The sequence below is a fragment of the Aythya fuligula genome, chromosome 10 (genome assembly GCF_009819795.1).
Source record: "Aythya fuligula isolate bAytFul2 chromosome 10, bAytFul2.pri, whole genome shotgun sequence".
NCBI lineage: Eukaryota > Metazoa > Chordata > Aves > Anseriformes > Anatidae > Aythya > Aythya fuligula.
The window spans coordinates 7691471-7717787 of record NC_045568.1 but is presented as its reverse complement, the minus strand read 5'-3'; the positions used below and the strand labels follow the sequence as shown (position 1 = coordinate 7717787).

Genomic DNA, 26317 nt, shown 5'->3' with positions numbered 1-26317 from the left:
GCGGCGAGGCGAGCCTCGCACATCCCCCAGGCCCCCTGCCCGTTCCTAAGATGGCCGCCCCACCCGCTTCCAAAATGGCTGCGGAGCGGTCGCCCCGCGGGACGTCGCTATGGCAGCGGCGGGCGCGCTGCCGGCCGGGCGGGCCCGGGCGGCGGCACCGGGCGCTGAGGGGACCAGGGCGGTGGTGTGGCGGCGGGACCATGCCCCTGGCTGCCTACTGCTTCCTCCGGGCCGTGGGGAAGGGCAGCTACGGGGAGGTGAATCTGGTGCGGCACCGGCACGACAGCAAGCAGGTAGCGAGGGGCCCGGGCCCGCCCTGAGGGGAGCGGGGGGCTGGGCCTGGCTGGGTTTGCTCCCTTGTGCACCGAGGACTGTAGTAAAAGTCCAAAGAAGACAGTTGGCTGGTTTGTTTCATGTAAACAAACATATTAATCTAAAAGTTTTTGTTCTTGTTGTTGTTTTGTTTTGTTTTGTTTTGTTTTAATGCCTCGTTTTGGGGAGGAAGACCTTCATCTGGTAGTCAATGAAATACACGTGGGTCTGTTTAGCACAGAGTACAGGAGGTTGCTGCTGGCTTGTTACCGTTAACTTTTTATCTTTGAGACTTGGAGGCGTGACAGAAATAGAAATGATAGCAAGGATGGAAAAAGCTGGCGTTGGCTTTCCCTAACAATCAGCTCTGCTGGAGGAAGACAGAGCTTGTGCTTGCTGTATTGACCACAGCAGAACTCAGCAAAGTTTTGGCCATGACCCAGTTGAAGCATAACATTTTGTTGCACACGTTTTTGTTGGGTATTTGACATAAATTTGGCTTGCCTGGCCAAAAAGGTTAGCAAGAAACTGCAAGAGGCTAAAGAAATGGGGATAGTGAGCAGCCACAGAGCAGTACGACAGGCCTCAGGCGTGAGCCTTGTGCCCATGGTCTGGCAGGAGATGCTGGGAGAAGCATTTGCGCAGATCAGATCCTCCTTTTTGGGGGAAGGCAGGGAAGAGCCGGGCACTCAAAGGCAAATCCCTACCACCAGGGGGCTGGTGGCAGTGAGGGCAGTGCTTGCTCCCACCATGCACAGTCGGGTGTCCTCAAAGGGCTGCTAACCTCACTGTCCTAAAAGTAAACAGTACCTTTCTGCTGTACGCAGGTCCTTGGATTTCACCTCTTTGTCATGCTGATCGTTAACACTGGCAACAGCCTCGCTTCCTTATCGTTGGTATTTTAACTTAAATATTTGATGCGTTGTCGTGCGTCTTATCTTGTGCCAACAGTGCTTTTATAAACATTTTTTTTCTCCAGCAGGACGAGCAGGATTTTTAGTTGTCACTTTTGCAGAGTGCTGTGTGTTCTCTGAAAAAAAATAATTATATTTTGTTCAATTGTACTTGCTGTTATATGAATGTTGTTTTTTGTTGAGGGGATTGAGTGGCTCTGGGTGTTAAAAACTTAATAAATAAATAAATCCAATTTACAAATAATTTGGTGTCAAGTAAGGCAGAAGAGCATTTCAATAGATTTTGTGGGAATCTTTCTAGGGTAATATCTTAATTAAACCAAATGCAGGCAATGCCAAATTTCAAGTTACGCTTTGTGCATATTTTTTGCATTTTCGTCATATGTAGTCTGGAGACAGAATGCTGAAATAAAGCTAAAAGCTCTTGCTTTCCATCCCCAAAGATAAGCTTTAGTTGGCTTGTCACATAGAACACAGTAGTTGCAATATTTCTATTTTATTTTAAACTTAGATGATGCAGTGCATGATTAGTTTTGTTATATTTCCCTTTGGAGCTGTGTGTCACAAGTTACAAGAATTGAGGAGCTTGTCCAGCTGACTTCTGAAATGGAAAACCATGCTCAAAATTTGGAGGTACTGTTGCTTTCTGTGTAATTGGTTCCCTTGCTGTATAGGGGGCAGTTCTCATCAACTCTGATTAAATGTGCTGGACTGAATAAATAGGGCCCACCTAGGAAGTAGGTAGCCTAAGCATTTGAATTAAACAGAACAGAAATTGAGTAAGAAAGTATTATTTTAAATGTTTTGAAATGAAAAACTCGCAGGTAAGAATGGGGTCAGGTGTATATACCATGCCATGGCTCTTCCATGAGAAGCTGATTCCCTAGAAGTGATTGCCACAAAATTTACATCAGAAAGGGGACTAGGTCAGCCCTAAATATTGGTGCTGTGTATGATTCATATGCACCATGGATTTTATTGTCTCATCTTTGGCTTCAGCGATACTTTTGCTGAAATCTGAAATTCTCTGTGAATTTTTGTTGTAGTTTATACTAGGGAGAATAAATAGCAGCTTTCATGAGACCTTTTGGCTCTTTCAGTGTGACCAAGGGGCTTCCTTCTGATTCATTTATTTTTGAATAAGTTTATACCTGCATATACAGAACCTCATAAATGCAACAGATAGATAGTATGGTTATCTGATGCCTAGGGCAAGTTTAACCTAAATTACATATGCTCTCAAGCGTGGGGGAAAATATATATATTTACATGTGCATGTATTTTTTTTTCAGAGTAATTCTAATGGTACCAGCCCTCCCGACTGCCTCTCTGCTTTCTGTTTGTGATGGAAGCTTTTCTCCTGTGGTTCACTGTTTTGTAGACTTTGCTTTAGATTTGGGAATTTCCTAGAGCTTCTACATAGTAACTTTCATCTCTGATGATATTGTCTTACAATTTTTTTTACAGTATGTCATCAAAAAGTTAAACCTTAAAAATGCTTCCATCCGGGAGAGGAAAGCAGCAGAGCAAGAGGCACAGTTGTTATCCCAGTTGAAGCACCCAAACATAGTTGCCTACAGAGAGTCCTGGCAGGGGGAAGACGGACTGTTATATATTGTTATGGGCTTCTGTGAAGGAGGAGATCTGTACCACAAACTCAAGGAGCAGAAGGGCAAACTTTTGCCAGAGAGTCAGGTGGTGGAATGGTTTGTCCAGATTGCAATGGCGTTGCAGGTAAGATACAAATAACTTAGTTATTTTAAGATTAAAAAAAATGTCTCTTTCCGCATTTAAAAATTCCACAGTTAGGCTACACAGTTTGAATTCAAGTCTGGCTGTGTTAGCATCTAAGTACAATGGTTATTAGTACATTGAACATGTTCATAGGGCATTTCCATCAAATTAACTTACTATTTTAGGTAAGAATTTGCTATCACATGTTATGTGTGCATCTCTTTATCACAGTAGACAGTAGTAACCTCCACAGTGTTTGAAATTATGGATCAAAATTACAAAATTTAGTGTGTGTTTGTTTTTTTTTTAAAGCTTTCAGGAGCATGTTGTGTTACGTGATTTCACTAGTGTTTTTAAATGGTAAATTTAAACTGCAAATTCATTTTTATTAAGTATTATCTCAGTAATATAGGTGGTGGTTATCGTACTTTAATAGTGAGAGTAAAAAAGACAAGCTAGAATTATTAACACTGAGAGGTAAGAAATGTGACAAAATTCTATGTTAAAGTTGCCTCCTGTGGCCAGATACATGCACATCAACAGCAGTGCCTGTTTTTGCTTAATATAAGTCTAATCTTTTTCGTTATTTAGACAACATCACAAGGTACATGTATTTTCTGCCAAAACTTTGTACTAAAGGCTAAGCCATGTTTGTAAAGAAATGGAGGTAGCAGAAGTGTGTTAGAGTTTGAGCCTTAGCCTTACATTTTTATTTCCTTTTTTTTCTGGTGCGTCACTAACACCACATTCTACACTAACAGCAGTTGTTTTGCTTTTATAGGGATATTTGTGTCTATGCTTATGTGTTTTCCCTCTTTGACTCTCATAACTTGATTTTAATTTTCAGTGGAGAAACAATTGTGTTATTTAACTCCATCTATACTTTTTTCTTCCCTTCACAGTATTTACATGAAAAGCACATTCTGCACAGAGATCTTAAAACTCAAAATGTTTTTCTGACACGAACAAATATAATCAAAGTGGGTGACCTGGGAATAGCCAGAGTGCTAGAAAACCAATACGACATGGCCAGCACTCTCATAGGCACACCATACTACATGAGCCCTGAACTCTTTTCTAACAAGCCCTACAATTGCAAGGTACAGTAAGTTGATGCAAATACTGTTTCTAATTCATTAAGCAACTTATTTTGTAATGCCTGAGGATATTACAATCCTAAGTATTATTTTTAATTTATTACTGCTTTTGACTCTTTCTAATGTTCTCAGAGAAAAAACAGGAGAGAAATTGGCATGGACCTTTATTTCTGAAACTGTGTTTGCTGCAGTGGGTGACAATTACTAGCATGTGATACCTTATCACAGCCAAGGTGTTCAGCAGTCAGCCTGGACCTATAGCAGCATGCCAATGTAAATAACACCTCTGTATAACAGAGGCTAATATCTTTTTCTAAATTATTACATAACAGCCAGGAAGCTTTATGTTCAACAGCAGCATTAAAAAAAATAAAATAAAGAAATGAACAGTGTTACTGTGAATTTCAAATACAACAAAATAAGGCAAATGTGCTCTAAAAAGCATAAGATTAATCAAGCTTAAAAGAGTGGGATTGAAGCCAAAAATTTACAATGAAATATGTTCTTAATTAGTTTATTGCCATATAATAAGCCTCTTTGAAGACTTTTGAAGGTGATTAAATGTGAAGATAAAACTTCTACCTGTATTACAAACCTCCTAAACACCTTCCCCCACCCCCCCATTTTTTTTTTCAGTCTGACGTTTGGGCATTAGGCTGCTGCGTTTACGAAATGGCTACACTGAAACATGCCTTTAATGCTAAAGACATGAACTCTTTGGCTTATCGAATAATTGAAGGAAAGGTAAAAACATGTAACATATTTTTATCAGTGCTTGGATTATCTAGTAACTTGAGACAACTGTTTCCAATTGGAAATAAATATATTGTGTGCTGCATACAATGTCATGTATTGTGTAAGACTGGTATTTCCTGGTGGTATATGATGTAATACCAGACTCAGGAAAGTATTAATTTTTAGATATTGCTAGGGTCTGTTACCCTTTTGTGCAATTACTGTACTAATGAATTTTCAGAGTTCTGAGATGATCGACTTACTCATTTGCTTCTGGCTTAAACGTTGTACAAAGATTTACGTCACTGTTCACATGATGGCCATTTCCATGTTAGGTAAGACCTATACACCAAAGCAAGAAAGACATTTAAATAATGAAGTTAAAACAGATTTAATGTATATAAATCTCTTGCATCTATTCACAGAACTCTAACTGCTGATATTAATTTAAAAAAAATAAAATGTAGAGAACACGCTTAAAATTTCTATATTCTGTTTGATGGGTAGTTAAGTACTTTGGAATCTATCATTGAATGAGTAATTGGACTACTTATGCTGAGTACCTAGCTGAATCTAACTGTTGTGCATAAATAAATAATCTAGCATTAGCCCCTGATGACAAATAAGTTAAATAATAGCAGACTTCCTATTCCTTTTACAGCTACCACCCATGCCAAAGGATTACAGCCCACATTTGGTAGAAATAATACGAACCATGCTCAGTAAAAAGCCTGAGGAAAGGCCTAGTGTGAAAAGCATACTAAGACACCCATATATCAAGCACCAAATTTCTTTGTTTTTGGAAGCCACGAAGGCGTAAGATATTTTCATTTGAGTGTTTTTATACAAAATATTCGTGTTTACTGTTGTCTTTGTTTTACAACTTTTCCTATTTTTTATAGCAGGATAACATTAGTTCTATTGTGTGCAGATGCAAACCAATGAACATATGAGTTTCTTTAGAGTCTTGGAGAAAGAGGAGAGAGATGGAATGGAAAATAGTTATTCTGGCAAATACAGACTAAATCTGTGCAATGGTTTGGATTGCATTGCTTATTCAGAGAAAAGGGGGGAAAAAAAGCACCAGTATTTTCAAGAAAGTGATGGGAAATACCCATCCTTCTGTATGGTTCTTTGAGGCCCTTTATCATCTGGAAGTTGTTATACCAAGTTCCTCTTGGTATTCACTGATTTAATTATTTTTCGTTTTCACGCTTGGTCAGTTATTTTACTGCATCCATATAGGAGTAGTCTTGGTGCTGTACAGAACAAATGAACGCTGCTGCTAGGGTCTGCGTAGTGTTTATAAACTCCTTTTATGGAGGTGAAAATGAGCACATTGTACAAGGTCTGTTGAAAAAGTCTAGTATCTTGTATTTTGTGTATGTAAGCTGTTTGGATTAGATTATTATTATTATTTTTTTTAATTATTATAAAGAAATACCTTAAGGTCTTGGTGGTGGTCGTTGACTGAGCAACTTTTATTCTTGTTTGTTTGTTTTTGCAGGAAAGCAGCCAAAAGTCATAAGAAAACAGCAGATTCTAAACTTAAAGATCCTTGTTCTGTGGTCTCAGTAAAGAAAGAAACTTGTAACAGGAATGTGACACCCGAAAACCACTCCTTTGAGCAAGCCAGGAAATACAAAGTTGTAAGATATATTCCCTCCTCCCCACAAAAAAAAAAATCTTTTCTTAAAAAAAAAATATATACATTGAGAGGTGTGTGTGTGTTTTTATTTTGTTTGTTTTTAAATAATATGGAATGTCTTGGGCATTCATGAGAACGTGGAACTGATTCCTAGTGGTGTGTAAAATTCACATTAATGAAGGAATAGTGTTCAGGCAAGAATGGAAGTAAATAAAAAAGCTGTGGGTCAGTAAAAACTAATTGCAGTATCTTATCTATAAGATACCAACTAAACAACATGCAGGTTTTCATTTGTGGGCCATTATGTGAATTATTTCTATATAAATTTGCAGTTGTAATGATGTACTTAATTTTTGTATGCAGCATGTTTATAAAAAAATATTTCTACATTTCTCATGAAGGATTTGAGGTTAAATGTTTTTTCAAATACTTGATGACAAGTGGTAATCATTTTCAAATCTATATGGTTTTGACTGGAAAAAAAAATTATAGTTAGACCACAAAATTATTTATTGTTGGAATTCTTTCCGGAGGTTAGAATGAATCTTACATTGTGATTAATCTTGTGCATGTTTATTTATTTTGTTTTGTTATTTTGGAATGGCTCTGTTATTGTGGGTTTAAGCTTACAGTGTGGAAAAACTGAATATTTGGTGGAGTAGCTCTTGAAGAATTATTGGTACTTGTTGGCTCCTTCCTTACAGAGGAGCCAAGTGAATATAACTTTTCTTTCATGGTCCTGGCGAAAAGTGGGTGTATAAACCTATGCCTGAAATATATAATCTGAAATGGAGTCTATATCTCTTCAAAAACGTGGGTTGCAGCATTTTTGAAGCTCTTAATCTGTAATTGATAATTTCACTACAGTTCACATAAATTAGTATGTTAATGACGTTCATCAATTGTTTGGAATATACTTGCATATGTGCATAATGCCCAAAAAGTAATTCTTATTTTTGTTTGTTTGCTTTTCTTGTAATTCTAGAATGAAGAAGACTGCATCATCAAAAATAAAGCCACCAAAGTTTGTGCCCCAGAGAAATCACCTGTTGAGTTGAAAACAAAACCAAGCAGTAATGACTCAAACAGCCTGGGAGAGTCTTTAGCTACAATCAGTGAAGTGAATATTGATATCTTAACATCTGAAAAGGGGAACTATGAAATTGAGAAGTGCAGCAGTGATCATATTCCTGAGAATAATAAAGCAAAATGTGTAAATGTTCCAGGGAATTCTAAAATAATATCTAGTAGTCCACCAGTTAAGGCTGATGGACTACAGAAAAAAACAAAGCAAGCTTTTAAAGCAGAAAGTGCTGTGCCTAAGCTGTCATCTCTTGCTGCTGTAGAAGAAGATGATGATACTCTGAGACTCCTGCAGCCTATATCAGAAGACCAAAAGCAAACTGACCTGGTAATGCCTTCATTCTTACATAGACTTTGAACTGGATTTAGCTAATCGTCAGCTGTTAAAATGGGGAGAGTGGCTGCTCAAAATAGTTTCCTGTCCAAGTAGGATGCTGATGATGCAATTGTTGGGATGGTTTAAATAGTTGGGAGCCTTGACTTCAGCTCTGCAAAGGCAACATGGTGGAGGAGTTTTAGGCTTGGATGGAGATGCTGTTTTTACAAGGAACTAGAATTTTATTTTCCAGCTGAGAAGAGAGGTGTCAAGAATAATTTTAGGACATCTTTGTTCCGTGTTCTAAGTAGAACTGGCTGATCTCTTGAGCTGGTCCTGATTTGGATGGGCAACAGGCGTAAACAGCCAAACAAGTGGGACTCCCAGAGGCTTTTCTTTTGCATTCGTGACTGTTTTAGTACATTCACTGAATGGTTTGGATATTTAAATGGATAGGCTTAGGCCTAAGGTGTTAAGAGAACAGAGGACAGATTAAATAGCTCTTAGAGTTGCTTCCTGATTTATTCCACATACTTTCTCCCCTTTTCACTTTTTTATAGTCAGACACTTAATGAAATGTTGAAGAAGGCTGGAAAAAAAAAAGTGAAGGATGAGGAGTGGGAGATTGAAGGCAGACAGGTGATGAAGAGATGGGACGAGGCATAAAAGAAAGGAGAAAGGAATGGTGATGTGGAAATCTGGAGGATTTTTGCATGCCTGCTTTCTTTCATTTCTCTTGAAGGCAGGCTATTTTGTGCTGTTCTTAATTTCATTTATTCTTTCACTGTTTATGAAAATGTTGGTGATATGGAAAATCAGTACATTTAAAAAAATGTTAACTTCTTTCTAGGCTTCCGTAGTGCTGTTCTTTAGATAGTAACTGACACAGAAATGCTGGCTAATTTTTTTTAGCCTGTACTCTTTTCCAGTGTTAAAGGGGTCTTCTGAGACAACTGGGAAAAGTCTTGATCTCATCCTACTGAATCTCTAAAGTGTCAGTTATAAATGTAGCTCTTTCTCTCACGTCTTATACTTTGGATTTAAAGGTCGTAGGTCTGTTCTTCTGGCTGTACAGCTGTCACTTCTGCATAGTCACTTGAAGCTCTTCTACTTTAGATGATGATTGCCTTTTCTTTACCTTTTGATCTATAAAATAATTTTCATACACTCTTTTCTAATGAGAAATCATTATCTATTGCAGAGTTTGGATTCTACTGAAAAACTACTAGCACCATTTGTTCCTGTTGTAATTCAAGTAAGTGTCCTTCTTTGCAGGTTTTGTACCTTAAAAATACTGGTACAGCAAATATTTTTTTCTGTCTGTCAAGGGTTTATTGTGATTGCACCTGTGATATGTTAAGTTGGATGTAGTCCAAGTAGTAAAATGGCCTGTACTGATTTTTTTTTTATTATTTTTATTTTTTAAGAAGTGCCTACATTTTGAAAAAATACTTTACCTTCTTAGGATGATGTCTGTCATGGAGCTTCAGGAGATGCTCAGGAAAAAATTACTTCTCAGTTACAGCCTCATAGTTCTGCTCATGAACCCTCTCTCTCACGGCAGCGACGGCAGAAGAAAAGAGAGCTAGCTGAAGTCTGTTCAGAAAAGGTGCAGATAATAAAGATGATAAATCTGAATTCTCTCTCCTTGAAGACTATTTTACTCTTTAAAAATAGTACTCTAAACAAAAAAAAGTGTTTTATGCTGTTCTTGTTTTATGTGCATCTGTGTAATTTCACTGATAATGAAATGCAGAACACTCAGTATGTCCTTTATGAGCAGCCTTTGAAAACCTCAGCAAGCCTCACAAGTGTGAGTTGGGCACATCAGATGGGTACAAGGGAACAGTGAAGTGTTGTCTTTGCCTTTGCTGTGCTACAGTTTTTTCCTAGCAATTTCTGCTGGGACTTCCCAGAATGTTTGTGACTACAGAATACTCAGCAGTACATTTCCTGGCTGGTCATACAAGGCTGCTTGTAGCAAGCAGAAGACTACTAGTACTTTAGACAAGACACATGTAAAGGCTGCCTAGGCTTATGAGTGCAAACTGTAAAATGGAAATGTTGGTCCTTACATGTGCACCTAAGACAGGTCTCCTGTCAGTGCTTCCACAAGGAGCAGAGAAACTTCTTTGTGGAAAGGCATCAGATGAAAAATAGTCTGGGAGGAGGGGAATGAAATTTAGGGATGGAGAGAAGGGAAGTGGATGCAAGCAGAAGTGTAGAGAGGGAGAGATGAAGTTAGGAGTTGTGAAGAGAGGTATCAGTAGGATCCCAAACCTCTGTCATCCAACCTTATAATGCAAGAATGTCTTCTAGTTTGCAGAATACTTTAACTTTTAATTAAAAACAACTATAAATTCTTGCTTGCTTCTCTTTCAAGTTCAGAGCAGCTGCTCATCAGCCTTCACCTTTTCCTTCCAATGTGAATGCAAAGACAGTACAGAGATGTGCAGAGGAGTGTTGTGCTGAAGTCTCTGAATCTGTAAACAGCACCAAAAGCAGTCAAGTTGCCATTTCAAAGGTTAGTTCTAAATACTGTGACACCATATTTTTGTCTCTCATTGCTTTTGAGCAGATTGTTCCTGGAGCGCATGCACAGTGAGTAAAGAAATAGATATTAACTTCCTACCTGATGACCATCTAGTCCATATTGGATGAGAGGCTTCTGCCTTGAACAAGGGAGGGCAGAGGCTTCTTTTCTACAATGTACATTAGTCTTGTGTGCTAAGACTGTTTTATAACAAATAATACAGCATTTGTTAGATAATCAGAAGGTCTACTCTAGTAGGTCTTCTGCATCAGTCAAAGGAAGCTTTTTTTTGTTGCTGTTTTATAGCTGATAGATAACCAAACCATTGTGAGAATTGCTAATTACTGTCAAATTAACTTATTTTAAAGGAGCGGCCCTTGTCAGCAAGAGAACGAAGGCGGCTAAAACAGTCTCGGGAAGAGATGTTTCCCTCTGGTAATTTTTATGTTTGCATGTTAGATAGGCTGATAACTTCTCTGAGAAGAAATTCTAACTTGCTGTCAGTTCTTCACTCGCATCTTGATAAAGATGCGCTACGGGTGTTAGTTCTGTGTCAAATAAAACATTCTGTTAACATCTCTGTATTCTTCTAATTCTTATTTAGTTGTGTTTGGTTGTGCCTAGTGGTGACAACTTGTATTTGAAATGTGTGTGAAGCACAGAATATACACCTTTCAGATAGAAGCTTCACTGTTTTCTGTTAGCAGACTACCTACCTGCCTGTCTTTTCCCACGTGATAGACTTTTTCTTGCATGAGCATGAAACTAATTCAAAATACAAGCAGCTAAGTTATAAATACTGTAAAAATGTCATCCTTTCAGTGATTCCAGCAAGACGAACAGCAAATAGTGCAGTAGTTGAAGGAAAATCACAAACGGAAAATCATGTTAAAGTTGCTCAGTCCTCATCAGATCCCAGTATTTCTCAGGTAAACTGGGGTCATCTGCTTTTGAAATATGTCGACACAGGCACAATTCGGGAAGAAAAATAAAAGAAAAATGTCAGTCAATAAGAGTGCACAGTTCTCTGCATATATTGCTTTATATGGCCTTGGGTAGAGTATAGATCTGTAATCTGCCTTTTTGTTTGGCTAGTTCAGCTTAAAATTCCAGGCTTGTTGTGCATTTTCACTCCACTTGTGAGGGACAAAGACTGAGGGATCTCACAGACAGGGCTAACTGTTCTGGACTCTCTGAATTGCACTAATTGCACTTTTTTTTTTTTGTTATTTGTTTGTTTTGGTAGGGAAAAAATATATTGAACTGTGTTTTGGTTGTAGATGAATCACCTATTTTTGTTTAATCTTAAGAACACGCTACCTTTAGCATCATACATCTAAGTTTGCTTAGGTGGTAGTGTTTGAACATCGCATTTTAATATGCAGTCACGTTAAGTGGATATGTTTATGTGCTGAGAATAAGAAATTGTTGCTAAAAGAAAACTGAATAGTTTATGTTGCTACCGGTGTTGTCTAATTAAAATGTCTTGTTTAACATCATGAACAAGTATTAGGCAAAATCTTCAACATCTGGGAAATGTTATTAATACTCATAGTTGTAAAAGAAATTTTATTCTCAAATTCAAAGTCTAGGCTTCATTGTTCTCAACCCAGCACTTGCATGGAAGGTGTTTGGCGTGTTTTATCTGCATATATATGCTTCTAACTGATACTAAAATGCAAAACTTGATCTGCATTCACAAATTGATATTACGTAAGTTTAGTATGCACTAGTTGGATGTGTGTATGCTAGTGATGCTCTTGTGTGTGGTGCTGTGCACTCTACAAAAAGACAATAGAGACAGAAGTGGTTAAAGTCACCCTGTATATATCCCTTGCATAACATATACATATGTATATATGTATGTATATATTTAGGGAATGCTGGAAACCTAACTAATAATAATAAAAGTATTTAAAATCTTTGTCTTAAAGACCAATAGGTGGGCTAAGGATAATGAATATATAATATAGTTGGCTAAGTGCTGACAAGCATATGTGATTGAATAGTTTTAATAGAGGCACTTGGTAAAGCAGTTAGTTGTTAAAACTGTATGACCAAGTAAGCACTCCATGAACAAATAAGCATTTCACGAAGTTTGTTCGTGATGTCCTGTGTATTAGCTTGTTTTTAAAAGCAAAGGCTACCCCTTTTGAATATTATCACTGCCTCACTGTCTGTAAAAGTACTCTATTGAAAGGGTTCTTTTCCATGTAAAAAAGTAGTTCATGCCGTATTGATAAAGTACTTCTGAAAATTAGAATTCTTGTCTATTACTCTCTCTTCACACAGAAAAACAGAGTGGCCCATTGCCTTTCTGATGAGGAGTTAAACTCTTCCACAAGCTCTACAGATAAGTCTGATGGAGATTCCAAGGAAAAGTAAGTATTTGGTGTAATACTATGCAAGAGTTTTATCTGCTGTACTGGACCTTGACTTGGAATGGGGAAAAAAAATTGCTGGCATTACTTTCACAATTTATCTTTACATAGTGCTTGAAGAAGCGTGTGATACAAAAGAAAACAAACTTCATTTGATTGTTGTCCTTCTGTGACAATAAACTTTTTGTGCTGCACATCCTGGGATATGTGATTGTGAAGCTGTTTTTTTTTTTTTTTTTTTTTTTTTTTTTTTTGGCAAATGAGGCTTCCCAGGAAACCAATCTTCCAGCATCAAAGGGCACGTTACTGTCAGGATCCTTTAAAAGCATGGTGCAAAGGTGCCAACATGTTTTCCTTTCCACTGTGAATGAGGCTGAAATAGCTTATTTCAGGTTTTGTCAATGTGAGCAGCTTCTTCAAGAAATCTTATTCATTGCATTACCACGAGTACAGCTATGCTGGCAGCAGTAGCTGAAAGGATTGTACGTTTTTGCTAGATTGTTGGATTCTGATCCATTATTAGCTGAAATGCTACTGATGCTGCTGCTGATAAAACGGCATCACAAGAAGTAATTTAACATGGATTATGTAGCAGGACCTCACTAAACTTAGTGAAAATCCACTGAATGCAAGGTGGAAGCTGCATCATACAAGTACTGAATTACATCTCACTTCTCCTTTCCTAGAAAAAGCAGTATGAATGAAGTGAATGACTTGGTGCAGCTAATGACTTGGACACTGAAAATGGACTCTAAGGAGAATTCTGAACACTGTGTAGCCTCGACTCCAGCCCCAGAATTTAAACTTCATAGAAAATACCGAGACACTTTGAATTTGCATGGAAAATCACCTGATGAATCAGAGGAATTCAAATTTCAAGAGATTCCTTCAGGTCTGTTGGTCTGTTACTACTTTAAATGAATGGTTGGCTAATTGAAAACCTGCTAGTGGGCAACAGAAGGCAATCAATCCACTCTTACTACTTCCAGATATTAACAGCTTTCTAAATAATTTTGTGTACAGAACCGATCTAGTTGCAATTTACTTGCCAATGAAAGGAGTGTGATCGATCTGTGTAATTATTAATGAAGAGAGAAAACTGACCTGCAATACAGTTTCTTCAATGTGACTTGTGCTGATGTTCGGTATTTTGAAATAAGATTTTTAAGACATTCTGTAGTAAAACTGCTTTGTGAATTGTGGATAAAGCTGAATTGCACATAGAGCACAAGTCAGCATTAAACACAGTTAAGGGTTGTACAACAATAGAATTTCATTCTTATTGAATTATTATTAAAATATTTGGATGGTATTTTACTATTAGAGAATTTTTTGAATGAAAAATATTTTGCACAGGAGCCACCTGAAATGAAGTTATAGAGACCTAATAGTGTGCATCATGCCTGCTGTGACTGCGTACTGTCCAGTGTCTTAAGAGCTAGCATCTGAGTGATGCACCACGGTTATTGATCATTATTTATCTACACAAGCAGAGGGCTGGAGCACCTCTCCTATGAAGAAAGCTTGAGGGAACTGGGCTTGTTTAGCCCGGAGAAGAGAAGGCTCCGGGGAGACCTCATTGTGGCCTTCCAGTACATGAAGGGAGTCTATAAACAGGAGGGGGAATGCCTGTTTAGATGTGTTGATAGTGATAGGATAAGGGGGAATGGTTTTAAACTAAGATGGGAGACTTACGTTAGATATTAGAAAACAGTTCTTCACTCAGAGGGTGGTGAGGCACTGGAACAGGTTGCCCAGGGCGGTTGTGGATGCCCCATCCCTGGAGGCATTCAAGGCCAGGCTGGATGCGGCTCTGGGCAACCTGCTCTGGTGGTTGGCAACCCTGCTCAGAGCAGGGGGGTTGAAACTAGCTATCTTTAAGGTCCTTTTCAACCCAGGCCATTCTATGATTCATTCTGTGAACTGACTAGCTAGCTATATGGTTACTTCATGCAAATTGTCAACTGGTCTTCTGTGGTAATAGTGTTGTCCCATATTCTTCTAAGCAGAGTATGAAAACTGAGTACAGTGAAACTAATTATTACTGCAGCAGTTTTAAAATTTTATTTTATTTTTGGTAATTATTATTTTCTGTAGATGTTTTATCAGGTCCTGAGAAGATTAGGAGATTAGTTGAAATCCTGAGATCTGATGTGGTGCAAGGATTGGGAGTGAAACTTCTTGAGAAGGTATACAGCATTATGGAAGAAGATGATGAAGTCAAAAGAGAGGTGAATACCTTGCATATTACTTATCTGGGTTTATAAGAAATTAATTTTGATCACTCTTTTTCCAAAAAGTGTTTATATACTCACTGGCAGACAAAGACCTAATACTGTAATTTTCAATCTTAAACTTGATTCTGAATATAGACCACCTTCAATTACACATTCTTCAGGAACCATAGGAGCTTTAGAATTGTACCATGGTCCCTGAGTTTGTGGAAAATGAAAGGGATGTGAGTCATTCTAGTCTGATTCTCCATTAATGATTTCCTTTTGAATTGTAATTTTGTCTTCATATTACTTGCACGATTTCCATTATGTCCAAAGTGAGAAAGTACTTAATATCTGTTTCTCATAGAGGTGAGTGAACAATACCTTTACCTCATTTGATTCAAAACTTACTGCATGGGTAAATACAACCATACAGCCATGTGATTTATATGTAAAATTGTTAGGTGGGATTTAGAACATCTTTTACCTTCAGACAACAGACTCTTTTTTTCCCTTTTTCTTGCCTTGCATCTATGTAGTAAAACTTTACCTGCTGCTTTCAGCTGAATGCTTTAATATTTAGTTAGTTCAGCTAATATTTTGGTTGTTCCTGCTTTTTTTGATGTCAGTGACTTTAGTGTTGTTTTTTTCTTGTGTTCTAAATAGCTGCAGCTGCGGGAGCATATGGGAGACAAGTATGCAAGTTACAGTGCGAAGGCACGCCATCTGAAATTTCTTGAAGAAAATGTGAAGTTATAACTGGAACCTTTTCCTTGGTAGTAAAAGAGGACAGATTTCTATCTTGTTGGATAGATTGGACCAGCTTAAAAAGCATATTTATCCATTGACCTCCTCTGCTGGATGAACTTTCAAAAAACGTTATAGTTTGTAGTAGTATTTTTCATGTTAAAGTGAAAACCAGGCTCTCACTTTTTCAGAAGAGAAACTGTTTAATTTTTATTCCCTTAATGAAACATTAATTTTTAATAGATGCAAAGAGGTGGATACCAAGCTTTGTATAAAAAGGAGCGTCAAAAAACACGATGGTTGAGTTTGAATTTATCATAACAAAAGGTTTTTGTATGGTGATGTGCTAAATATGGTAATAGAAGCTATGCCAGGGCTATGGTGTAGACTGATAGACGGTAAGCATTACATCAAACAGTTGTGGAGAGTTAGTGAGAAACAACTATTAATTTCCATAGCACCAAAAAGCCCTGCGGGTTCTTTAAGTAAATTGCCAAGTGCTGAAGGGATGGTTGCATTGCTTTTAAGCAGTGAGCACTGCTTAAAAAAAAAAAACAACTGTTTTGAGTTGTATTGCTAAGGCAGCCCCAATGTTGGTGGAGAGCATTTGGTAACTGGATAAAGTATGTCTGAAAGGAACACAGCCGTGGTTACCATGGTCCCTGCTGGAGGAATCTCTTTGCCTTACAAGTACTAATTCCTTTTAGGAATGAAAGTGCCCAAGACCAGGGCCACTCAGAGCGATAGGTATCTTAGCTTTTCTCTTTCCATGCACCTGGACTGTATTGCTACACAATACCTGGGCATTGTCAAGTGAGATCACTGTTGAAAAAACTCGTGTCCTTTTTAAAGGATAAAAAGGATAAAGGGAACTGAATTTGTAAAACAAAGCTTCAGTCTCCCTTGTGGGTGGTGGCACTTACAATATTTAAGCAGGTCATGGACATAGTAAGTTACAATATTTAGGCAGGTCGTGGAAGTATGTCATAGTGGTCAAAAGGTGCAATAGCTATGGATCCTGCTGCCTAATACTTAATTAGATGATGAAGTTATGAGGTTTCAAGAGTGGTTGTATTATGTAGAGTAAAGCTGTTACTTTCTCCTCCCACAAATTTATTTTACACAAAAAATGTCACCCTGTGCTATCCTATCCTGCAACAGTTTCCAGTTCTTAGGATTTTTCAAAACTGTGGTGGGTACTGGTTTACAGGACTTGTTTCAACCTGGCACTACTGACAGCTTCTTTTACAAGTGGTTAGAAATACTTTTACAGAAGTGTAGCTGCATATTGTCTTCCAGCTTATGGCAATAGCTTAACTATACTTTGATTCAAGGGCAGTCTTCCTTTTCAGTAAAATACTTGAGTGAGTTGAAAACTCACAGAGCCTCAAGTTTATCACCCCACACCCGCCTTCATACTCTGAACTGATCTTATGTACTCATGACAATGTACAAAATAGTACAGAGAAAAAAAACAACCACCACTGAGCCAAGCAGCATCTCCTAGAGAAAATGTATTAAAACTTAAGAAAGCTGCAATGTAACATCATGAAGAACCGTATTCTTTAGCTTTTAGCGTCTCTTTGGCTTTCTGTCTGCTGGCTTCTTATCGTCTGTTCCCGATTCCTGGACGGGTAACCACTTCAGAGGATTGCGGCGGTACATAGGCCATGGCGGGAGTGTTAGCTTAAGAAAAGGAATGACATGAAGATGTGTAAACCAAGATGCTAGAGAAGTGTTTTGTACAGCTGCTACCCAGAAAACTGTGGTGTCCTTTCTGGTAAAAATGGTATCAGCTTGTCCTAGTTTTGGCTAGTAGCCAAAAATCCTAGTAGCTGGCATGGTGCTGTGTTTGGGATTTGGGATGAGAATAATGTTGATATCACACTGATGTGTTAGTTGTTGCAGAGCAGCGATTACACTAAGTCAGGGACTCTGCAGCTTTTCGCTCTGTCCTGCCAGCGGACAGGCTGGGGGTGCAGTGGGAGCTGGGAAGGGACAGACCCAGAACAGCTGACCCAAACTGGCCAAAGGGGGTATTCCATCCCATCTGTCACGCTGAACAATATATAGGGGTTGCTGGCCGGGGTGGGGAGGTCCGGCTGCTTGGCATCAGTCAACGGGTGGTGAGCAATTGCATTGTGCATCACTTGTTTTGTACACATTAGGAGTAGTAGTATTATCATTATTATTATTATTTTCTGTTCTGTCCTAATAAACTGTCTTTATCTCAATCCGCAGGCTTTCATTTCTTTCTGATTCTCTGCCCCATCCCAGAGAGGGAGAGGGGAAGGTGAGTGAACAATGGTGTGGTGCTTAGCAGCTGGCCAGGTTAAACCACAACACAGCTTGACTTAGAAGTAACATTTCACTGAACTGGTGTACTGGGTCTGGCTGGGATGGAGTTAACATTTTTTTTCCCGTTATCCCTTTTTTCCCTTTTAGTTAAATTATTTAATTAATAATAATTTTTCCTTAATATTTATTTTTTCCTTTACTTAAATTATCCTTATGTCAACCCATGAATTCTTTCCTTTTCTTCTTCCCCTCTTCTGAGAAAGTGGAGTAAGAGAGTGGTTGTGATGGAGTTCAGCTGCCTAGCAAGGTAAAACCACCACAACTGGGGAAGCAGTTCAGTGTAAGGTAGCAGTGTAAAAGGGCAGCACTCTCTAAAATCTTACTAGCATCTGACATAAGACAAGTATTGGATTGTAAAGCAAGTTTAAGCACAGGACTTCACCTTCTGCAGCATATATTTTCAGGTTTAGAAACCAAACTTACCAGACATGATAAAGCAACTCCAGCCATAAATATGTAAACAGTCCAGCCAAACTGTTCAGTGATGAAGCCGTAGATGAAACCAATTACCTTTTTTAAAAAAAAAAATAATAATTCAAACTTCAAATAATCATAACATCCAAAATGTTTTTGTTTAAGTGAGGGTAAGGTAGGGAGGAGAGATAAGTAGAAAGTATGGGTTTTCCAAAAGCACACTTCATACATCTTTCTAACTTTCTAACCTTGGTTGCAAAATTGTAGGCCAACTATGATAGTAAAAAAAAAAAAATATATAAAAAAAAATAAAATTAAATTAAAAGAAGAAAAGCCTTTATCCAAACAATCAGTAAAAATTTGCTTGTAAGATCAGAAAACAAAAGTTCTTTGTTATAACCCACCGTTCTAGTATACTTACTGCAGAGACGAGAATGATTCCTTGAAAAATCTGTTCTGCTAATTTTTGGCCCTTGTAGTCCTGTGACAAGAGACAGGTTTTGGTCAGTTAGCCCAAATGTAAGCCTGCAGGCCAGGCACCTGCTAAGACTTCCAGTTTACATCCTGGGCTTGGCCTGAGCACAGGTTCTTGGCTCTTTTGTTCAGCTTTCAAACCAGGGTGGAATTAATTTCTTACTCTACCTCCATTTCAAGTGTAAAGGGATTAAGCTCTTCATCCGCAGCTTTGATGCAGTGCTGCATCTAGAAATGTGTTCAGGGCAGGAAAGGCAACACACTTATACAGCGTAGCATCCCTGTAAACCCCCCCAGGGAAGCTGCCCGGGCCCTGCTCCATCCCTTGCAGAGCTTCCCCACACGGCAGAGCCGCACGGCGCCTCCCTCCCTCCCCTCACGGCGCAGCCGCTCCCGCCCTAGCGCCGCTCCCCTGCGGGCCCCCGCCGCCCCCGGCCCTACCATCTCCGTGGGGATGGCGCGGCAGAAGCCCAGCATGGTGGCGGTGGGGGGGGGCTGCAGCTCCCGTTCCTCCTGCGGTCGCTCGGTGCCGGCGGAAGGCGGCTGCTGAGGTGGCCGGAAACCGGCGCCTCCCGCCCCGCCCTCGCTGGCCGCCAGCCCCGGGGGGAGCCCGCTCGGCTCCGCCGGTGAGGGGCGGGAGGGGGTGAGGGGGGGGGGGCGGTGTCACTGCCGCTGCCCTGGGGCCGGGGCCGCGTCAGCGCGGGCGGTGAGGGGAAAATGTCGCTGAGGAAAGGTAAGAGGGAAGGAGGGGGGCGGTGCACGCCGCCTGTCCGAGCCCCCCGCTGCCCCCCGTGGTGAACTTCTTTCTGTTTGAACTTGCAGCGAACGTGGCCATCCTCGTCGCGGCCGTCGTGGTGTTCCTGCTCGTCCTGCACCGCAACTTCCTGGGCCTCAGCGACTTCCTCAGGCGGGAGCTGACGGGTCCGTGGGGTTTCGTTGTGTTTCTGTCTTCAAGCGGTGACGAGCGGCGTGTTCTGCCTCACGGAGCGCGGCCGGGCTGAAGGAGCCCCCCGCGATGGCTGTCAGCCGCTCGCCTCAGAAGCTCAGACAGTGGTGCTCAGTCGCTGAGCATGGTGCTCGTCTTCATCTGAGCCGCTTAGGTTGACTTAGCAGAGCTTTTCTGTGCTCAAGAGTCCACGTTTAAGAACTGGACGTGGTCCCACAGAGCTTCTCCACGTCCCCATTAACTGCTAACTCCCCGTTTGCCACCCATTTGTCGTGTTCCCCAAATTATCTGAAAATATCTAATATGTAATAATCTAATCTGAATGGTGCCAGCGTTGTTAGAAGGGTGCAGTAGCAGGGAATTAGCCACCTGTTAAATGGGATACATATGCTGCATGGTCATGCATTCAGCTGCTGATCTCCCATTATCGTGTCTGCACAGTACAGATATAAATTCTTGCTCTTTCAGCTTAAATAACACAGTGATCTGTGATGCTTGGACTAAACATGGGCTGTGTGCAATGCCTTGAGAATCCCCCAGGGGAGAAAAAAAAAAAAACTCGGAACAGTGTTGTTAATGAAGAAACAAATTCTAAATTGGTTTCTACCAAAGAGAAAGTAAAGGGAAAACAGGGAAGGGAGATGTGACTGGAAGGTGGTTAGGGTAACAAGAGGGAGAAATTAGTGTGATTATAGATGTGGCAAACAGGACCAAAGGTACACGTGGGATACTCTAGCTTAAGCCTCGCTCTAGTACCTTGTTGTGCAACACGTGAGTATTTAGAGCAGTTTATATACATGTAGTTTATCTGCAAGCGTGATGTTTTCAAATATATTAACAAATTCCTGGATTCTCCTGAGTGGGGGCTGTCATTTAAGCATTTCATACTGGGGTGTTGTAGTCCACGTTCCTCGACCCAGCCATCCAAGCACTTGTATAACAGGAATAATTGCAGGCATTGGGAATTTTAGCATGGTGATAATTTCTGTGTTTCATTCATATAAAATGTAGGTGATGCCATTTTTATTCCACAGATTCAAATCCATTAGGACTTCAGCCTATAGACTTCATACCTGCAGTTCCCCAGAGACTGATGGATGAAAGGAACGATAAGGAGATTGCTGTGGTCATTGCAGCATCAGAGGAGAGGCTTGGGGGTGCGATTGCAGCCATGAACAGTATTTACCATAACACCAAATCCAATGTGGTTTTCTATATTGTTACACTGAACGATACTGTGGACCACTTGAGGTAATGATTTTTTCGTTAGCTTCCCGTGGTACTGTAGAAGTGAAGTATTTTTGAGAATAGGAAGAGCTGAATTTGCTTGATGCTGCACTCCTCTAAATTGTTTGCAGTCCTATCTGCTGCTGCTTATTGCATCTTTTTGACAAGGCTGCTGACAAGGCTGCAGTCATTCCTACTGGTAATGTTTCAAGGATGGAAAAAGAGACTACTTTTCCCGTGGGATGATATCCATCCAGCAGGGCTGGAGTTTGTTGGTGGAGGGGTTGTAAAAGTTACTTCCTTCATTTTGTCTGAGCAATGTAAATACTGGCAGTGAAGTTTCCCATTTTTATTTTAGATTGCGCTTTGATCCTTTCATTTTCACTCAGGTCTGTTCATACTGATAGTTTTTGTGAAGGATTTGTGATAACAGGATTGTATATGTCTAGTAAAATAAGCAGCAATCTCTTACCTTTCATGTGTCACAGCTGTTTAGTATGCTGATAGTGGACATGCCCCTTCACAGGACATGTCCCACACAGGACACCACCACTGAAATCAGATGCAGATAATATTCTACGTCTGTGTTTGCTGGGTAGGGAAATTACTGGCCAGATCAAGATCTTTTGATTGGAAGTCTTGTTTTTCATTTGATTTTTGTCTCATTTAACAAAATCTATGCTTCTTTTGTGTTTGCAGGCTGTGGCTAAGTAACACTGCTCTGAAAAATCTGAGATACCGAATTTTGGATTTTGACCCTCGTGTCTTAGAAGGGAAAGTACAAGTGGATCCTCAAAAAGCAGACCCCCTAAAACCAGTAAGGATGGTGTTGATTACTGTTTACAATTATTAGTTACTAACAGTACATTTTGATATTATCCTTCCATGGCTTTTGAACTCAACTAGTGTTCAAACCCAACTTTGTTGGCATACAATAAATCTTTTATAATTAAGTTCCTAAATTTCAATAAGGCTGAGTTTTTCAGGTAGTACAAGATGGTTTTAAATATCTACATATATGTGCCTGGTATCTTTCTGTGCTGATATCTCCAGTTAAACACTGCAGGTTGTGTGTCAAGCATGCCAAAACCTTTCAGGTACTACAAATATGTGTGGAAAGATTAAAGAAAAAAAAAAAATTCTACTGGAGACCAGTCTGAAAGTTAGTTTATTGATGCACAAATTCATGGGAAACTAGGAACTGATAGAACTTGCTTATTTTAAATAACTGATAAGATATTGCTGGCTGTCTTGCTTCCTGGGTGGAAGTTGGACGTTACTGCTATAAATAAGTGTCAGGAGTACCAATTTCAAAATTTCTCACTTCTTTGAACAATTTGCCAATCTATGTATTTATTTTGCTTTCACAGTTAACCTTTGCAAGATTCTACTTGCCCAGTTTGGTACCTCATGCGGAGAAGGCCATCTATGTGGACGACGACGTAGTAGTGCAAGGTACAGGACCTTTCTTCATGTTTTACCATTGTTGGACTAAACTGAGTTGGATTAAACTGAGTATTTTTATCTGCTGCAGCGATGGGCTGTACATAATGTTTCTCAGAGCTTAAACAGGACTGCTTTTTCCATTTTTCAGATGATATCCTTGAACTTTACAACACTCCACTGAAACCTGGACATGCAGCTGCGTTTTCAGATGATTGTGACTCAACCACTAACAAAGTTGCTGTCCGTGGAGCAGGGAATCAGGTTGGTTTCATTCTGACTCAGTCATAACAATGTTGTAGATCCCAGGCTTTGGAACCAAGCGCTTGGTTATGATATTCTTGAAGGTTGATTTCAAAATGCAGTGAACCTAAAGGTGTGAGTATACCTACTGAAATTAGTTGATTATGATGTCTGTGTTACAAGTGATGCCTGGTACAGTAATTTAGGTACAATAAAAAACACTTTGGGTATTGGCTGTGCTTTACAATGATAGTGGAACAGTAGAAGGTCTTATAACAGCAGAGGAAGATTTTTTTTTATTTGTGGATGTTTCAAAAGTACTCATTCTGGGACTGCTATTGTTTCAGGTTGTAGACATTAATACCATGCAGCTTTCCTTGAAGTGTGTAGTTTAATCATATTTTTTAAATGTTGGACTTACTTTCTCATGTGTTGAAGGAAGGGGAATTTGTTTTAACAACTTCAGGTTATGCTTGTCTGCTGGGAGTTGTGCAAAGTTTTTCTTTACGAAGAAATTTGACTATATTTTTAAGCTAATTTCTACACTCTTTCTTTTTCAGTATAACTACATTGGGTTTCTAGATTACAAAAAAGAAACCATCCGAAAGCTTGCCATGAAAGCCAACACTTGCTCTTTCAATCCAGGAGTTTTTGTTGCCAATTTGACAGAATGGAAATTACAGAACATCACGAAACAACTGGAGAAGTGGATGACACTAAATGTAGCGTGAGTACCCTCCCAGATGGGGGTGGCCATAGGCTGGGGACTGGGCTAAGTGATGGCATTTAACTGTTAAATGAAGGGCTGCGTATCTAGTTATGGATTCCTGTCATGCAGCTGCAAGTGAAACTCAACTGATTTAGGGCCACACAAGCAACCTTCCTCATCTCCTTTCCATTTTCTCTTCCAGAGAGGAACTTTACAGCAGAACTCTGGCTGGCAGCATCACGACACCTCCACTGCTAATTGTATTTTACAAGCAGCATTCCAGTATTGATCCCATGTGGAATGTCCGACATCTTGGTATGTATGAAGTATTTGCAACACTTTGCCCCCTCGTGTGTTTTTCCAGGTCTGTTCATCAACTCTGAGTTGATGATACAAAAACCGGATCTTTTCTTACCCTGCTTTATACCTTGTGCTTTATTGAAATGCTGCTTCCCAATACCGTCTTGCATTTTGTGGGCCTGACCCTCCACATTCCTCTTTGAACTGCTAGTGGGATTGTTATTGATTTTGAGCTCTCAATTTCTTGTTTCCTTTTTATTGTTTCCACATATGTATTGTATCTGAAGTGATCCTAGGTGTCTCCTCCAAGATGAAGAGGAGCAGACATTCATATCAGTTCTGCTATTGGTAAAACCCCAAAGCTGGGAGAGCTCTTAGGTTTCATTTGAAATGAGTGATATATAGGCTGCTGAATATACTGGGTATTAAAAGGGTTTTAAAGAACTTGGAATTTAAAGCAGTACATTAAAATATATACAGAGACAGATGAAAGTAGCCTTCCATTGCATCTGATCCTTTTTTAGTTTGCCATGACTTCTGCCTCCCATATCACCTTTTTGCATAAATGACAAGAATTCCTGTTAAAATCCTTTGTTTTGAAGTTAAAATATCACATGCTGTTTTTTCCTGCTGCCTTTATTATGGCACTAATGCTTCTTTTTCAATAAAAGGGTCTAGCGCTGGAAAAAGGTATTCTCCTCAGTTTGTGAAAGCTGCTAAGCTGCTCCATTGGAATGGACATTTCAAACCATGGGGAAGAACAGCTTCATATGCTGAAGTGTGGGAGAAGTGGTATGTCCCTGATCCTACAGGCAAGTTCAGCCTGATCCGGAGACATTCGGAAGCCTATGAAGCAAAGTAGAGAAAATTTGAATAACTGATGGCATTTTCTCAGGAAACTTCTGGAGCCAAGCAGATCTTTTTTATTATTTTTTTTAAGTCAACTTTGTGTTATAGAGCAGTCCTTGCCTTCTGGAGCACAGGGAGATGCACTTAGTCATGTGCTGTTCCAAAGGAGACTCACTTCTCTTGTGTGACTGAAGGTGGTACTCCAGCAGAAGGCAAAAGTAGCACTTCGGTTAGGTCATTTGTGTGTTGTACATTCTTCTGCTCTTTACTACAAGTCTTCTGGGGGGATCGTTGTGTCAGCTATGTAAACAAACAGTTCCAGAAACAAGATAGAACTTCATCTGGAGCTTGCACCATTCAAGTATTGCACAGGAACATGTAATTAAGAGCAGCTTGGTATTTGTTCTGTCTTGTTGTTGTTGTTATCCTGTGAAATAGTTTCATCAGCAGTCCGTTCTTGCATGAAAACTGCTCCCAGCCATTTCTGCGTAAGCCTGCCTTGCACAATTCTGGAAAATTGAATCTTGATTTTTTGAAAAATGAGTAATTTCAAGTATTATTTCACTATGCAAAATGGTTTTAACTGCCAGTAAACACTAAAATATTATCTGTAAAGTGGTGGACAAAGTGTTCAAAAATAAAAGCTACTGTTAACATGAGTCAAACCTCAGGTAACTGACAATATGATTCTTGTTGTGGTCTGATATATGAAATGTTTCTTTCGCTTAAGTACAGCGTTAACTGAATGAAGTCAAAACCAATTGTTCTCACCTTTGAGAAAGCACTGGTAAAAGCGTGCAATTTCTAGGGTCAGGCTGTATGAAATAGATCAGAATTGTTACTGTTAAGAATTTCCATGTTTTTTTCTCAAGTAAGCATGACTGTGCCATAGAAGTTTCTCCCACTGTGTCCTTCTTGGTCTGACCCTCTGAATTCATTGAGCAAGATTGCTGTGACCTTTGGCAGCCCGTCCGACTTTTCTGTAGGTAAGTAGTTGTGTTTTTGTATTGCTATAGCCTTATGTTTGAATACTGGTTATTATTAGCTAGTAGATCCCAGCAGCTGCTGTGGCTATTACTCGATGCAATGAAGTTTGAATTCAAGTTCTCATCTTTATTCAGTACTACTACTTGTGAACAGGTGTAAGATGTATGGGTAAAAGACAAGCAGTGAAAGGCTCAGTGGTTCATGATCTGAGGTACAGGGCAGCAGAGAGCTAAAGGGCTTGAGTATGTGTATGGTTGAGTGTGGTTTCAATACTGCTTTAAAATTTAAAAGAACTTCCACCTTCTCATCTCATTATATACACTGTCTATAGTTCTGGTATAGCTCTATGCTGCTCTCTGGTTTGTTACTGATCCTTTCTTTTCCTGGCTTCTTAAGAACCATTCCTGTCAGTAGTTATTTTAGCAGGCTTAAATTTAAAAAAAAAAAAAAATACCAAGCACAGATACAGACACGTGCAGTTTAAGATACCTAGGAGGCATAGATGCCTCTACATACATTTGAAGAATATGTATCAGCTACCTCTTTCAGTGCAGCTGGGGTAAGGTTGCCCCAGTTTTGCTGCAGGCTGACTGAAGTAATATCCTTATAACACAGAAGAACATGCTTTGCTTTACAGTTACCAGTTGCTAC

General features: G+C 39.5%; 3 protein-coding genes across 6 annotated transcripts; 2 read left to right on the top strand and 1 right to left on the bottom strand.

Annotated features, from left to right (window-relative positions):
- Positions 1–175: 175 nt before the first annotated feature.
- Positions 176–16010, top strand: NEK4 (NIMA related kinase 4). 4 transcript variants are annotated; one of them, XM_032194469.1, is made up of 16 exons: positions 176–293; positions 2694–2960; positions 3863–4060; positions 4694–4801; positions 5454–5608; positions 6300–6441; positions 7426–7851; positions 9041–9094; positions 9305–9448; positions 10223–10363; positions 10741–10807; positions 11195–11301; positions 12665–12753; positions 13440–13645; positions 14851–14984; positions 15636–16010. In XM_032194469.1, exons 1-16 carry the CDS (start codon positions 201–203, stop codon positions 15726–15728), a joined length of 2424 nt encoding a protein of 807 aa, XP_032050360.1. In that variant the 5' UTR covers positions 176–200; the 3' UTR covers positions 15729–16010. The 4 variants fall into 4 exon arrangements, with proteins under 4 accessions (XP_032050360.1, XP_032050361.1, XP_032050362.1 ...); XM_032194471.1 differs by lacking the exon at positions 176–293 and adding an exon at positions 357–415; XM_032194472.1 differs by lacking the exon at positions 176–293 and adding an exon at positions 1834–1859.
- Positions 16011–17205: 1195 nt separating this feature from the next.
- Positions 17206–19549, bottom strand: SPCS1 (signal peptidase complex subunit 1). Its single transcript, XM_032194475.1, has 5 exons — positions 19404–19549; positions 19131–19190; positions 18910–18969; positions 18498–18584; positions 17206–17402 (listed from the first exon to the last, which is right to left on the bottom strand). Exons 1-5 carry the CDS (start codon positions 19437–19439, stop codon positions 17289–17291), a joined length of 357 nt encoding a protein of 118 aa, XP_032050366.1. The 5' UTR covers positions 19440–19549; the 3' UTR covers positions 17206–17288.
- Positions 19550–19626: 77 nt separating this feature from the next.
- On the top strand, positions 19627–25361 carry GLT8D1 (glycosyltransferase 8 domain containing 1). Its single transcript, XM_032194474.1, has 9 exons — positions 19627–19695; positions 19785–19883; positions 20943–21159; positions 21835–21952; positions 22506–22590; positions 22730–22842; positions 23382–23548; positions 23733–23845; positions 24502–25361. The coding sequence occupies exons 1-9, from the start codon at positions 19680–19682 to the stop codon at positions 24690–24692; spliced, it is 1119 nt and encodes a 372-aa protein (XP_032050365.1). The 5' UTR covers positions 19627–19679; the 3' UTR covers positions 24693–25361.
- Positions 25362–26317: the final 956 nt, after the last annotated feature.